We start from the raw sequence: 14,759 nt of genomic DNA on the forward strand, positions 1-14,759 counted from the left end.
GTCACTGCGGGCATGTGTCTTCACTGGTTACCCAATGGAGCAGTCGCACAGGACCGGTTACCCAATGGAGCAGTCGCACAGGACCGGTTACCCAATGGAGCAGTCGCACAGGACTGGTTACCCAATGGAGCAGTCGCACAGGACCGGTTACCCAATGGAGCAGTCGCACAGGACTGGTTACCCAATGGAGCAGTCGCACAGGACTGGTTATCCAATGGAGCAGTCGCACAGGACTGGTTACCCAATGGAGCAGTCGCACAGGACTGGTTATCCAATGGAGCAGTCGCACAGGACTGGTTACCCAATGGAGCAGTCACACAGGACTGGTTACCCAATGGAGCAGTCACACAGGACTGGTCACCCAATGGAGCAGTCGCCCAGTCGCACAGGACCGGTTACCCAATAGAGCAGTCACACAGGACTGGTTATCCAATGGAGCAGTCACACAGGACTGGTTACCCAATGAAGCAGTTGCACAGGACTGGTTATACAATGGAGCAGTCACACAGGAGACCCACGCTGATGGGGGCGCCATGAAATCTGAGATACAGTGGAAGCAGCACGGGGGGGGGGGGTGTTATGTAACGTTTGGAAGGTGTTCGCAGTTCAGAACAACATGAATTATCAGCAGGAGACTGGCGTACCATGCAGAGAGATAGCGTGGGGTGGCTTGGTGATGACCACCTACAAAGATGAAAGGGAGTTTTCTCCGTTTTTGTCTGCATTTCAGAGGATACACAAACCCCTCCCCATTCTCTGAACCCCAATCCACACAACAACTCCACCCAAACTCTCCTCTGTAGCCCCTCTATAGAACCATGGCTGGACTGTGTTCTCAGGGAAAAGTCTTTTTGCATTTGAAAAATGAACAGGGATACTCTTTGGTTACTGTAAGTCACGGTTACATCCTGTCCACAGGCCTTTTGATTGTTAGACTTTTTTCTTTATTTTTATTTAATACTTTTCCTAAGTGAGTGTGTGTGCATGCGTGTGTGTGTGTGTGTGCGTGCTTGTGCGTGCGTGTGTGCATGCTGTAAAATTTTTTAGAATGTGGCCTGGTTTCCTGAATGTGTCAGATACAGGTGTGTGCATCCTGCATATGCAACTCGCGTTGTGTACTTGTTTGAGTTGGCAGTTGAAAGTGGGTTAATGTTTGCACACCATTTCCTGATTCTTAGTTTAGATCAGAGAGATTTACCTGAAGGCAACTGAAATAAGCAGAGCCAGGCATTCTTGCTATGAACAGAATCCCCATTCGTGAGAGCTGGTTCCGTGATTGCTCATTGGGAGTGGAATGAGAATGGTGTGCTAGGACTTTTTCACGTGCGAGAAATTGGCACCTGTTCAGGTGTTAGAACACACAAGCTACTTAGATAACGACAGACAAAACTAGAGTGGAGGATGTTATATAATGTTATTTAAGGGTTCTTTTTAAATACTATGACCCTGGGCTCTCCCTTTATATTTCAGAATAGTATTCTTGTTTCATTATTTATTTCATAAGACCAATGCCCTTACTCAGAGTATTTGCCAAGAAAATCATTTTTATTTTGTACCTTACATAATCTGTATCCCATTTGAGAAATCTATAAAGCTTGCCCACTGTTCCACTGTTCTTCTGGTTTGTTTTGGCCCCTGAAAGCAAAAGCAGAGACAGATCTAAACATTAGTTTCCACAGTTCTGCCCTATACCAAGTCATACTATGAAACGGATTTAGGGCAGGACATTAGTCAAATGATTTCAGCTTTCCTTATCCAATGTGAATTACACATCTTAGCCTTTAGATAAAATCCTTATAACTTTATGCCTTTAAAGAGCCAACTCAAGTTAAATAGTTTGCTTGAAAGTACACCAGCAGTGGCCCATCTACTGTAGGATTCAAACCTTCAGCATTTTGGCTCTTTGAGTCTTAGTGCCTAAAATTGTATGCAGCTTTTTCCCTGGGTTTTAACATAAGGTATTTATTTTAGCAGCATAAGTTTGATGTTTAAATTACAAAACTATGAGATAATATATTTGTACATTTGAATTCCTCCTACAGCTTCAATGTTACTGTATTTTAGTTTGTGAATACTATATAAATACAGTAAAGCTCAAAATTTGAATTTGTTTTGAATTTAATTCTAAATAATTACTGACCTTTCAATCCATAAATCTAAAACAAATAAATTAATTAATTAAAAATAGGCCACTGAGGCCCCCCTGTGGCCACCATTTGGAAGAGTGAGAAAGTAGCTGTGCAGAAGGAAGCAAACTAGTTGTAAAAATGACAGCACCCTCGAGACATTTCAGTTAGGTCAGCCTTCTCAGTAAAATAGACAAATCCATGGCGCAGTCAGTAATGAGTCTGGACTTTGTTTCAGTGATTATCAGGATAATATGAATAAAAAACATTCATGAATAATATGAATAATTTTAAAACGTACATTACACAAAGCTAGCTTGTCAAACTAGCTCATTCACAGCACCTGAATGGACACAGTTATGGTTACTAATCCATCAGATCTGTTTCTTGAATTCTACTTTTCATATTAAAGAAAATGGTGGTATTGTGGGTATAGATAGTAAATATGAGTAAACTGGAGTTTGAGCAAGAGCTTAAGGATTAAAATAGTCATTTTAAAATCCTAGAAAAAAAACCCTCTGATTTATTTAGGCTGATGTATATAGGGAGTTAAAAACTGAATTCTGTGAACAGAATCCTAAACCTGTGTTCAACTGTTAGGCAAAACATGCCAGTTTAAGCAGGGCTCGCCTACAAACAGCAGATTATTTTACATGCCTAAGTAATGCAATTCATTTTTTAGCATTTAAAAAAATGATATAGCAGCTTCAGGCTCAGTTTGAATGTACATTCTTGGACTACTCTTAATTGTGTCTTGTCCGCAGAAAAACATTGACTGAAATCCCTCCTCTGTCAGCTAACAGTTAAATATTGTCTTTCTGAGAACGTATGTGGTAACAATGACATAAAATAATTTCTGTGTAGCATACTCTGTGGACAATCACAGACAACATAGACATGCAACAAACCGCATGTGAGTTCAGACAATGCTGACAGTAGCTAACTTGCAGGCTCGGCCAAGGGCATCTGAGTTCAGCTCATAGAGTATGTGTGTGTGTGTGTAGCCCATAGAGACAGAATGTGTGTGTGTGTGTGTGTGTGTGTGTTTATTTTGAAGTCTTGGTCAGTTCCTTTGTGCACTGGCATGAATGCTATATGCCTTCATAGGGGTACATGAGCCCTGAGGACAGTGGGTGTTGCTGTGAACACGTAGGCTATGTCCTACACCACCTTTTACTCAGGTCACATTACATTGGCCGTGTGGAATCTTTCGTGGACCTGTATGTAGATTAGAAAACTTCACGATGTGTACAGAAGGAAAAGGATATCACCTTTGATTTTCGCAGCCTAATGACAACAGTCCTAACAGGCATGTCCCTCACTGACAGAGGTGAACTTTATTTCTCAAAGATAATGACATCATTCCAGATGTCTCCAGGTGTTCACCATCAGTCTTTAAAATATTTCGAACACACCCCAAATAGCACGTCTGCTCCTGTAGCCTATTTACTACAGAACAAGTTGGAGTGTTCTTGTTTAATCCTTCACTTGGAGTCATAATCAAGCCCTTTCCAAAAAACTGTTCTGCTTTGATGAATAAATTGGCAGGACAAACACGAAATAGGCTACTGGTGGTGTGATTCAGGCGCCGGAAGCACTTAATCATTCTGTTTTCTGGGGCATACTTTTGCAGTGTGTCGTTTATGCTTCATGAGTCATGACATCGTAATAATTTATCATAACATTATCAATGAATTACTACGTTCTTATGCAAGACTGTACATACATCTAGAACACCGATTGCACTTTTTAACAAATAAGAACAAACCGACCGCGCACCACCTAAACGCTGGGAAAACTCGCTTTCCCACAAGGCATGGCGGGATATTGTGACTTGTTTCCGATCAGCTTCCACGTTGTTATATTTGCCGGTCTTTGAAACTTCAAGCTTTGTAACAGTCCAGTTTCTGGGGCACAATGGCCAGTAACGGTATAAAGGCAATACTGTTTGATTTGGACAACACACTAATAGACACAGCTGGTGCCAGCAGAATAGCGATTCAAAAAGTAAGTGCAGAGCAAGTCAAGACAAGTTGCCGGGTAGCTTCATCGATAGCCAGTAGCTAAATGCTGCGCCTCTTTAATAATTGTTAACCGATACATGAATGAGTGAATGTATTAGCTAGTATCTAGCTTGAACGTAGTTTGAACGTCTGTTAACTCGTGAATAAGTTTCTTGAAAATTGGCTAGATTAGAAATGTGCAGTAATCTTAATAGAAAAGAATTCATATGCTTTTTGTCAATTCTCAGTTATGGTTCATTGCTAGCGAATAGGGTTATCAGATCGTTTTAATTTTATACCGACGTAAAGCCATCTTTGTGTCAAAGATGTGGAAATCAGTGCAGTCAAAATAGAAGCCAACTCTAGTAGTTAATTGTTCATCTTTCATAGTGGTTGTTCTGTGCTTATACGTTACTTCTGGCAAAGTAGGCCACAGTACTCTGGCAAAGTGTTCACACAGTACCTTGCAGTCCTCTCCCAAGTATACCATTCCACGTCACTTTTCTGGTGGAATAAATGTAAAGATAGTGCTAGAAAGCAATGTTTTCCATCCCCTTTGAAAAGCTAATTCTTGTCCCACTAATAAGTGGGATAACAGAATTGTTCACCAGTGCTTGTTGGTGAAATCGTGATCTATTCACAAAATGTCACAGGTAGAGGCACTTCTCAGAACTAAATTTGGGCAGGACGACATCCTCAAAATCTGCAAGGGCTTCGAGCTGAAGCTGCTGCAGGAGACGTACAATGCCACAGGCGGCGCGTCGATCGACCAGGTGAGAGCGACGCACTGGGAAGAGGCCATCCGGGAGGCGGGGGGCGGGGACCCGGGGGGCACCTTGGCGGCCGAGTGCTACTCTCTGTGGAAGAGCACGCGCCTGGAGCGGCTGGCCATCCCGGGCCCGGTCCGGGCTCTGCTGGAGGACCTGCGCGGGACCCACAAGCTGCTCCTGCTGACCAACGGGGTGACGCAGCCGCAGTGGGAGAAGATCCGGGCGGTGCGCTGTGAGGAGCTGTTCCACGCCGTGGTGGTGGGGGGGGAGCACGCCGAGGAGAAGCCGGCCCCCTCCATATTCCAGCACTGCTTCAGCCTGCTGGGGGTGGGGCCGCGGGACTGCGTGATGGTGGGCGACTCCCTCGACACCGACGTGCTGGGCGGAGTCAACGCCGGCGTCCGAGCAACCGTGTGGGTGAACCCCAGTGGCACGGACATACCCGCCGGAGTGTCCGTCAAGCCGGATTACACCATCGCCACGGTGCTCGAGTTACCCACAATACTCTCCACCTTGAAATGACACCTATTTTTTAATAGGAATCAAAGTGATAGAGTTCGTGAACCAAATAATGGGCATTTCCAATTTCTGGTGATCTGGGGTTTCCATTTTATTTGCTCCAGCCTTTACTGTTCAAGTTTGTTTATTAGCTTTAACTGGACTGGGATGTTGTGGAATTTAAGATTTAATATTGCATAGAAAAACCTGCGCTCAAATGCGTTACTGGAGGAAGGATATTTCATGCATATTTTAAGACTTGGGTCATAAATACTTCATGAGAAACTTGCGAGACTATTGCCAATTTTTAGGTGTTTTTGGCACCTGCAGGTGCCTGTTCTAAAGCAGGAAATATCCTTCCTCCATAGGGAAAATCAAGGTATCGTCAATGCAATTCTGTCAACATTCACTCTGGATGTCCTTGAAGGGAATATTTAAAATATTTTATTGATCATATATAAAACTAATTTACTGATTAAACAAGGTTAAATGGGACCTTTCAGTTCCCCCATGAAAATGAGACGCAAATCTCAGTGGTGCTCTATCCAGGATAAATGAGGGATAAATAAAAATTAATGGTGGGACCAAAGAACTGAGAACTGAATTTTTTCCACAGCGTTCTCCCCCCCCCCCCCCCCCAAGGTGTCAGTTTATGACAAAAGTGAACCATTAAACAAAATAGAGAATTTAGTCCTGAGCTGAATTCTAGACTGATAGGTATAGTCCTGCTTTGCGGTTTCTTTTCAGATCATGAAGACATTGGCTTCAGCATGTTTGCCCCTGTGCACTGTATCTATACTGCTAAAATTCCTCCTGTTGTAATTCTAGTGTAACCCTGCTTCTGTGGTCTAAACAGGAGAGGTAAGGCCCCCTTAGGCAGTAGGCCATCATGGTGATTGGGGTAGTTTATGGTATTTATTACGTTATTTGCAGACTCTACACCTTTATAGGCTGGATCTTTTACTAAAGCACTTTTTGCTTAACGACAAAATGGCAGTGTCCCATGTGAGATTTGAACCTGGAACCCCCGAGTTTCAAGTCCAGTGAGTTTTGGTTTTAATGTGGAGTGTATGGAGTAGAGCACATACCAAGCAGGAGAGATGCAATTAAAAATACATCAGAAATATTTTATTACAAATGAAAATACCATTTTCTCTGCAGCAATCAACCCTACACTGAATCCATCTTCAAAGTCATGGGTCCCTTTTGCTGCGTATCCAGCTTGAAACATTTCATAAGGGTATTACAAATCCTGCTAGTTTCATTACACATGAAGGTTCTGCGTGTTCACTGGACTGATAGGGGGATTGGGGAGTGGTTTATGCAGAGCACCCTCCCACCTCCGGAACACCCACAGACACCGAGCAACAGTACCCAGAAGCTGCTGAGTGGCGGGGGTGGACGGGGGCTACTTGATATCCAGTTTGACTTTGATGTTCATAGCGGCGAGCTCGGCGACGAAATAGCGGAAGACGTAGGGCACGGACACGACGTCGATGGACTGGCTCTTGCCGCAGAGCGTGCAGACGGTCTTCCTGTGGCGCGTGGCCGACCAGTAGGGCGGCGGCTTCTCCAGCAGCGGCGACAGCAGGCTGCCGCAGTCCATGCACACCTGGGCCACCGAGCGGTCCGAGCACTTGAAGAGCCGGTCGTGCAGCAGGAAGGACGAACCGTGGGCCAGCAGCGCGTCCCGCTCCATCTCCCCGAAGCGGATGCCCCCCTGGATGTTCCTCCCCCCGACCGGCTGGTTGGTCACCTTGTCCCGCGCCCCCGTGGTCCTCACCTGGAACTTGTCGGAGACCATGTGGCGCAGACGCTGGTAGTAGACCACGCCGATGAAGATGTCGGCCTCCAGCTCGCGGCCGCTCAGGCCGCTGTAGAGCCGCTCGGTGCCGTAGTGGTTGTAGCCGGCGGCGCGCAGCATGTCGCCGAAGTGCTCCAGCGCCGGGCTCTCCTCGGAGAAGCGGAAGGGCGTGGCGTCGTGGCAGGCGCCGTGCAGCGCGCCCGACTTGCCCGCCATGCTCTCGATGAGCATGCCGATGGTCATGCGCGAGGGGAAGCCGTGCGGGTTGAACAGGATGTCGGGCGTCATGCCGCTCTCGGTGAAGGGCATGTCCTCGGCGGGCCACAGCCGGCTCAGGATGCCCTTCTGCCCGTGCCGGCTGGCGAACTTGTCGCCGATGGTGGGGTTGCGCGGCACGCGCACCGTCATGCAGACGCGCTTGAAGCGGCCCGTCCCGGCGTCGTTGCTGCACACCTTTATGTTGTCCACCACACAGCTTTCCTTGCTCCTGTGGTGGGGAAAAGCGGAGTTTATTTTCCTGCAAACTTCAATTCTGCCTTTCAATCAGAGCAGAAGCGGATGGTTATTGCATCTGGGAATTTTACTGGCGTCTCTCACATAATATTACCAAGTACCTAGTACAACGCTGTTGTGTTCCAAAACCTGAAACCTTTGGGTTCCAACTAAGACCTCTTAACCAGTACACCACACAGGCATCCCAGATTAGTCTCATACACCCTTTCCACACCAGTGTTTTGACACTACATTTTAAGCCCTGCGTGCAGGGAAGCCATTTTCCCCATAGTTGATTGTGGATGCTGATTCTCTGAATTAGGGCGCACTGGGAGGTAAGGACTCACTTGTAGAAGGTGACGAAGCTCTGGCCGGTGTTGAGGTTGATGTAGCCGTAGAAGGGGTCTCCGTACTGGAGCACTGCACCGATGGGGGGCAGCCCATCGGCGTCCAACTTATCCATCACTTTCGGGTCTCCAGGCTTGACCCCGAACACCAGGCAGTCCTCCCCTTTTGTCTTCTCCGCAAGGTCCACCAGCTCAGTCTTATACACACAGCCATGACCAAAGCCCCGCTCCCATGATGACTTGTTCAGAATCTGAGGGACACAGCAAGAACCCATGTAGAAATGTAACAGAACACACTGGAAACTAGCAATTAGAACCCACAGAGAAATGTAACCATTAGAGCCAACAGGGAAATCCAGAGGGAAATTAGAACACGATTATTCCAGTCAGGTGTGTTCAGTCAGCATCTTCCTGATGCACCTGCTGTCACCCTTAAGACTGAGTCTAGTCATAACAGTACTTCACGGCATTGGCAGAATTCATAAAGAAACTTCTGACTTCAATCAGCTTGTGTGTTTTCATGCAGGTCTCCCCCCTGATCTATGCATCCTCAGTGAAAACAATTCACGGGCGAAGTTCAGACAATGAGGATGAATAAAATTAGAAGTGAACGACACAAAGCTAATAAACGGAAATGTAACAGAGAAAGACCAGCGCCTGCTTCCTCACCATGGCGTCCTCCATGTCGTACCCAGTGTAGGAGATGACTGCCACGATCGCGTTGGTGCCGATGGGGTAGTTGTCCATGTTGTAGTGGTCGTACATGTAGGGCCGCACCAGGGGGCTCTGGGGCGTCTGCAGGCGATACAGTTTGTTGTCGGAGCGATCCTGGTACGAGTGCAGTGGGAAGCCCATGGTCTGTTTACCTACAGGAGAGAAAGTAGATAACTTTGAAGAATCCTGCATTATAATAATAATACCTTTCTTACATTGCAGTTGGAAGAGGTCAGTTTGAAGACAATTCAGCCAAACTACTCAATCAAAGTAGGCTTATAAAAGGACAATATGGATTGAGCTTGTCAGGAGGCATGTATTCATTAAACCATGCAGTAAGCACTACTCTCATGCATAAAACAATTATAATAGTCAGGAGAGAACAGGTCTGAGAATCTTAATTTGTTTGCTTTAAAAATATAAATACATCTACAACATTAATATTACGGATCCCATTTTCCAAAACGCACTGCAGTAAAATATTTGACTATAGGGTATGTACCAGTCCAATTACACAACAGTCATCCAAGAATTATGTTTTGTGGAGAATTATGCATCCTGATCTGTGCCTAAGTAGATGGAATCCTTTAGCAGTACTGCTGTCCACCAGGTGGCAGCCTTACCCATCTGGCACTGGTACATGTTTCGGGGGGACTGGTTGTGGTCAGAATAGGGGATGAAGTTGGCCACCACACTCAGCATGCTGTGGGGGAAGAGCTCCTGGTGTGTGGTCACCCCCGGCTCGATCTCTCCTTCAAATATCCCCACATTAATGAAGAGCTGAGAGAGAAGGGGAGAGTGAGAGAAACAGATACTTCATGACTACAAAGTGCCTGGACCTATGCTGTACACATTACCAACAGGTAGAGCTATGAAAACCATGTTAATGCAATAGATCAGTGGTGCCAACCATGTGCCATGGAGGGCCAAGAGTATGCAGGTTTTCATTCCAATCAATCACTACACCTGCTGACTTCACCAATTAGTGCCTTCCTCTCTGGTTGAAGGTGTGTTAATTAGTGAAATCAGCAGGGGTAGCGACTGGATGGATTAACTGAATAGTGGATTTGTGTGTGGCCAAACAGTTTGTCGCAAGCAGCATTGTACTGTTGTACAAAAAGGGTTCTTCCCCTATATATGCTGCAGCACCAGATATCTGCTCTGCCTCCCCGTGCCATACCTGCTCAAATGTGCCAATGAGCTCCTCCTGTCCCAGTGCCAGGTTCTGGACGGGCCTCACCAGGCGGCAGGGCGTGGTGAAGAGGTGCAGGCCGGGGTAGACGCTGGCCTTTCCTGTCTGAGGCACCAGAACTATCTCAGTCCAAGGAGGGATCTTCTTCTCCTTAAGCACCTGCGGGAGGACGGACAGTGAGGAAACGGAGAGGAAACTGTTCTCCACCATTCCAGGTGCATGATGGGGGCACCTGTGTCATTTCATGAACTCAAGAAAAATCACAGCATGTGAGCTACGTTGAGAAGCAGTGATGCGCCACAGTCTGGAGTCATGACTAGAGCATCGTGAAGCACTTATTCTAGAAGATTCCCTCAGAAATAATCCATCATAGCCAGCGAGAGAAGCCCATATGGACAATTATGGTTCTCAGAGGATAACCAGACACTCTGCGGAGAAAGGTGAGAGACTATCCAACTCCACTGAGAGAGGTGTGAATGTATGTAACACTGTTGGGAGACGTGTGACTGTCATAATGCCAGGAGGATGTAACAGGTAATGCTGCTCACCTTGAACTTCCGAAGGGAGTCCACAACCACAGGCGCAAGGTCCCTCTCTACCCAGCCCACCATGGCACCGTCCAGAACCACAGGGTAGCAGTCGGAGTACGGCTGGCTAGGGGTCCCATCTACGGGAGTAACGCCTGGGACGCAGCGGACGACAAACACACTCAGTTACACGGCACCCTGAGCACGCTGCCCGCCCTGCACACCGTGTAGGGGGGAGGGGGGCGAGACTCACCCAGGGAGCAGAGCAGGGCGGGCAGGGTGGTGGTGGGATGGGCGGGGGCCACGATCTGGCTGTGGGCGGTCATGTGGTTCATGAGTCCGCAGGGCTCGCCGTCGGGCGTGTGCACGGGGCACAGGAAGCCCCAGGACTCGGGCAGCAGCCGCCGCACGGACGTGGTGCGCATCTTGGCGAAGGCGGCGCCCCTGTGGATGCACCGGAAGTGGGACAGGTAGCGGACGAAGTTCAGCTTGTCCGCCACGACGCACAGGCCCGAATCCTGCAGCATGCCTAACCCTGAGGAAGAGGGGGGGGGGTTAGAGAGGAGGCTGGAGACACTCTCACACTAAAGGACCCGCTCTGTATCTTTCTGCACCCTTTTTAACGCTCTTTTCCTGCTACAGAGTGTACAGCTTTAGTGACACACGTGACCTCAGCCCACAGGCATAACCAGCGTTAGCCCACTAACGAGGAGAGGTGGGCGGGGTTGCCAAGCTCGGCTCAGGTTGTTTGGGCGCCTGAAACTGGTGCCTCACCTAGGTTTGAGTGGACATTGCTCAGGGGTATTACCTGTTTTGGAGTGCAGGTTGCCTGTGGCCAGCAGGTACTCAAAAGGCTTGGTCAGGTCTGTCCCCAGGTTGAACATTTTTGTGAGACCTTCAGCGTTTATTGGATTCTGGATGCGGTGAGCCCGCTTGTCCATGGAGAGTTTCACCGAAACAAGCCAGGCTGTCATTCTCTCCTGCAGTTGAGTAAAGGGATTAAGTATCCTTTCTTCCAAGACAAGAAACAAACAAACCTTTTTCCTTCTCCCTGAAGGTTTGCCTGTGCTGTTAATTTTGTTAAAATATCTCATCAAAAAATTGGCCTGATAAAAAATGAAATAAAAACCAAACGAAAACAAAGCCAAACCAGTTGGAATTTGTATTTGTGCATATGAGCATCCACGAAGAAAAGAACCGTTTGGCATTTTATCCATTCAGCAAGCTGGATATGTAAAGTGGCACAACAGCAGTGACCCCTGGCTAGGAGTCAAACCTGCAGCTCTCTGGTCAAAAGCCCAGTTGCTTAACTGCAGCACGCTGCTACCCTGGGGTAGACCTGTGCAGCACACATCACCTTGAGGAACATCAGGTAGAGCCGACCAGGCGTCAGCACCTCCTGACACATCAGGCTGTCAGGGTTCTCCTCCATGCACTCCTGCTTGGCGAAGCTGAACAACTTCCGGGTCATCAAGCACAGCAGGTAGAACTTCTCCACGTCTGACTTCAAGTGGATGCAGAGACACTGCCTGCCACAGTGAACAGGGATACAATGTATAACAGGGATACAGGTATATATGAAAGTTCTGCATGTGCATGTGAATAATATGCTGTTCATGGAGTGGAGATTAGATGTTGACATATACGTGGTCAGGTTACCACCCAACATTAAACGACAATGCTGCCAGCCACACACTCACTCCAGAAGAAATTTGGCACACTGTTCGTTGGTGAACCACTCTGGCATGTTCATCTTGACCCGGAAGCGCTCCCCGAGGTAGTCCAGCACCTTCCTGCGGGTGGTGCAGCCCTCCTCCATGACGAGGCGGAGCATCTCCGACACGCAGCTCTTGTAGAAGGAGTTCTCCTCACGCCCCTTGATCAGCTCCTGGTAGATCTGGAAGTCTGTGAAGTCCACCAGGGCCTAGGTACAAGAAACCAATGGAATTTTAATCACAGGTAAAACAAGCCTTGGTTTTTATATTTATTGGTTATACAGTTAACCAACGTACGAGGGATTCCCCAAAAATGGAAATCATACGGTACATAGCCACGCATGTACAATTGTGCAAGAACTATAACTATAACTGCTACAGGCATACATATTTTTTGGGAACAGAGAATGAGGTGGTAGTACAATTAATCACCCGAGTAAGCTGACTGGCTGTCTGAGTTTAGCTTGAACCCTTGTGCTTGTAACTGGAGTAACATATTGTGTACATTGGAGTTGAGCCCTAAAGGTTTTCTGAGGGTGCTACGTGTGTGTTGAGGACTGAAACACCATTATTCACCTTCAGTGCGAATCCCAGGGGAATGAAGAAGAGTTCCTTCTGGTAGATGAAGTTGAGCATCACCGTGCCGTTGTCCAGGTAGTGCAGGTTCATGTTAATGGCGGTGTGCTCGTCTTTCACGCAGTGCATGGAAATACCTGGAAGAAAGGGGGTGTGGTCATTCCCCACATACTCTGAAAGCAACACAGGCCAAAAAACCAGGGAAGCTTCTGTACAGAGTAAGTCCATTCCAGATCGTACTAGAGGCAGGCAAGCGTATTCAAACATACCTGTTGGAGGCTTCTACTCCATATACTCGCCAGCTTCTAGTTAAGACCTGAGATGTCTCGGTGCAGTAGTTCAGTCCCTGACAATTATGAATTATTCTTTGTCCCGGCCTTGAATATTGTCATCTATTTGACCAGTCAGACTCTATAAGGACTAGAGTCTGGACTCTTCTGTAAAGGGCGGAGGTGAATCTCAAACTTACCGTACTGTGTGTAGCCCTGACCTCTACTCTTCCACTTAGGTCTTGCCATGGCGACGGGGAAGTTTCTCCTGGGCATGATTAGCATGCGGATGACCTTCTCGATCCCATTCACAATAAAATAGCCGCCCATTTCCTGAGACAGAAATGGAGGGATGACACTGAGTTCTCTGCTCGTGGGGGCCTAGGCCCAGAATGTCAGTGATGTGCTTTGAGACCTTCAATGACAAGCACAGGCCGAATCCAGGCCTGTGCGCTCATGACTGTGTATGAATGTGTGTATGAGAGATAAAGGCAGCAAGTAAGATGCAGCAATGTGTAATTGACTGACTTATGTAGTTCAGTTTGGTGAGTTGAATCAGAGTGAGTTATAAAGTGTTAGACATATAAAACAATATAGTTCTCCCAAAAACACACTACCTCAGCCTCCTCGTGGTGCTCGATGAGTTCTTTGGGTGAGAGCCCATGCAGGTTGCACAGCTTAGACTTCACCATGATGGGCAACAGACCCAAAGACTGCTTGATGACGCCTTTGGGAATCCCGTTAACGGACCAGCTCACGTCTGCCTGTAGAGGCCGCGAAGAAAAGCTCAAGGTGAGGGACATTTGCGCACCCGAATTTTTCAAGATGTGCAAAACTGTTGTGCTAATGAAAATATTCATGAATGTTTTTGCATTTCGTAGATACTCACAACCAGCTTCCCCCTGTAAGAGCAGCGGCGCCCCCTGCATTCTGCGGGGTACACCGTCATGTCCCGGCAAACACTCCCTTTGCCGACCACAGGTTTGTGGATCGTGGCTTCAACGAACGCCAAGCTAATCCGCTCATTTTTGAACATGAACTCCAGGGGAGGAATTGCCTACACCAACAAATACAATCAGGAAGCTTGTCAGGTTCTTTAGAAACGTTACAGAAAGTCAATAACTATCTGCTTGATGAAAACACCTTCGACCAAATGGACAAGTACTAGCTAACATTAATAATAGTAACCACAACAATAATAATGTCTCAAACCAAGTCAAATATACAGTAAAGTGCTCTAAATAACTATAACTAGCTAGCCACATGGTCTGTCTGCTACCAAGAAGCATACAGTTGCCAATTTTACTTGACAGGTCAGACAATTAACAGGTCAAAGAACTGACAACATATTTCGCAAATGTGCACAGCTGAGATTTGATCCTGCCTTTGCCCATGAGATAATGTACGATCGTACGGTAGCCTACTCTTACCTGTACTGCGCGACATAATCCATCGCTAACCGCTTGGTCAAATGACTCGATGTGAGCTCTAACCAGATCCTGTACTGCAGCGTGCTGTTTCTCCGCGGGTATTCCGAAACCGGGTACCGTCAAGTTCTTCAAACTGGGGGCAGTCGGCAGGTTACTCCACTTCGGCGTAGAGTCCATGCTTGTTTTTAGCACAAGTTCTGTAGCTTTTTGGAATCACATGCATGTGGCAGCAGACAGGAAATAGACACTGACTGACACAGGAAGTACAAACGTCCAAACAAAGATTATCTATGGTA

General features: G+C 47.2%; 2 protein-coding genes across 3 annotated transcripts; one reads left to right on the plus strand and one right to left on the minus strand.

Annotated features, from left to right (window-relative positions):
• The first annotated feature begins 3,929 nt into the window (after positions 1-3,929).
• nanp (N-acetylneuraminic acid phosphatase) lies at positions 3,930-5,986 on the plus strand. 2 transcript variants are annotated; one of them, XR_004763406.1, is made up of 3 exons: positions 3,930-4,133; positions 4,783-5,602; positions 5,675-5,986. XR_004763406.1 is itself a non-coding variant. In XM_035401018.1 (2 exons), exons 1-2 carry the CDS (start codon positions 4,044-4,046, stop codon positions 5,419-5,421), a joined length of 729 nt encoding a protein of 242 aa, XP_035256909.1. In that variant the 5' UTR covers positions 3,930-4,043; the 3' UTR covers positions 5,422-5,986. The 2 variants fall into 2 exon arrangements, 1 of the variants encoding a protein (XP_035256909.1); XM_035401018.1 differs by having other exon boundaries at positions 4,783-5,986.
• Positions 5,987-6,503: 517 nt separating this feature from the next.
• polr1b (RNA polymerase I subunit B) lies at positions 6,504-14,640 on the minus strand. The gene is made up of 15 exons (XM_035401017.1): positions 14,464-14,640; positions 13,923-14,090; positions 13,651-13,797; positions 13,234-13,366; positions 12,765-12,901; positions 12,174-12,397; positions 11,831-12,002; positions 11,282-11,453; positions 10,727-11,008; positions 10,495-10,628; positions 9,935-10,105; positions 9,378-9,534; positions 8,710-8,906; positions 8,041-8,291; positions 6,504-7,688 (listed from the first exon to the last, which is right to left on the minus strand). Exons 1-15 carry the CDS (start codon positions 14,638-14,640, stop codon positions 6,806-6,808), a joined length of 3,405 nt encoding a protein of 1,134 aa, XP_035256908.1. The 3' UTR covers positions 6,504-6,805.
• Between the last annotated feature and the right edge of the window lie 119 nt (positions 14,641-14,759).

This window comes from Anguilla anguilla, chromosome 18 (assembly GCF_013347855.1).
Source record: "Anguilla anguilla isolate fAngAng1 chromosome 18, fAngAng1.pri, whole genome shotgun sequence".
Lineage (NCBI taxonomy): Eukaryota > Metazoa > Chordata > Actinopteri > Anguilliformes > Anguillidae > Anguilla > Anguilla anguilla.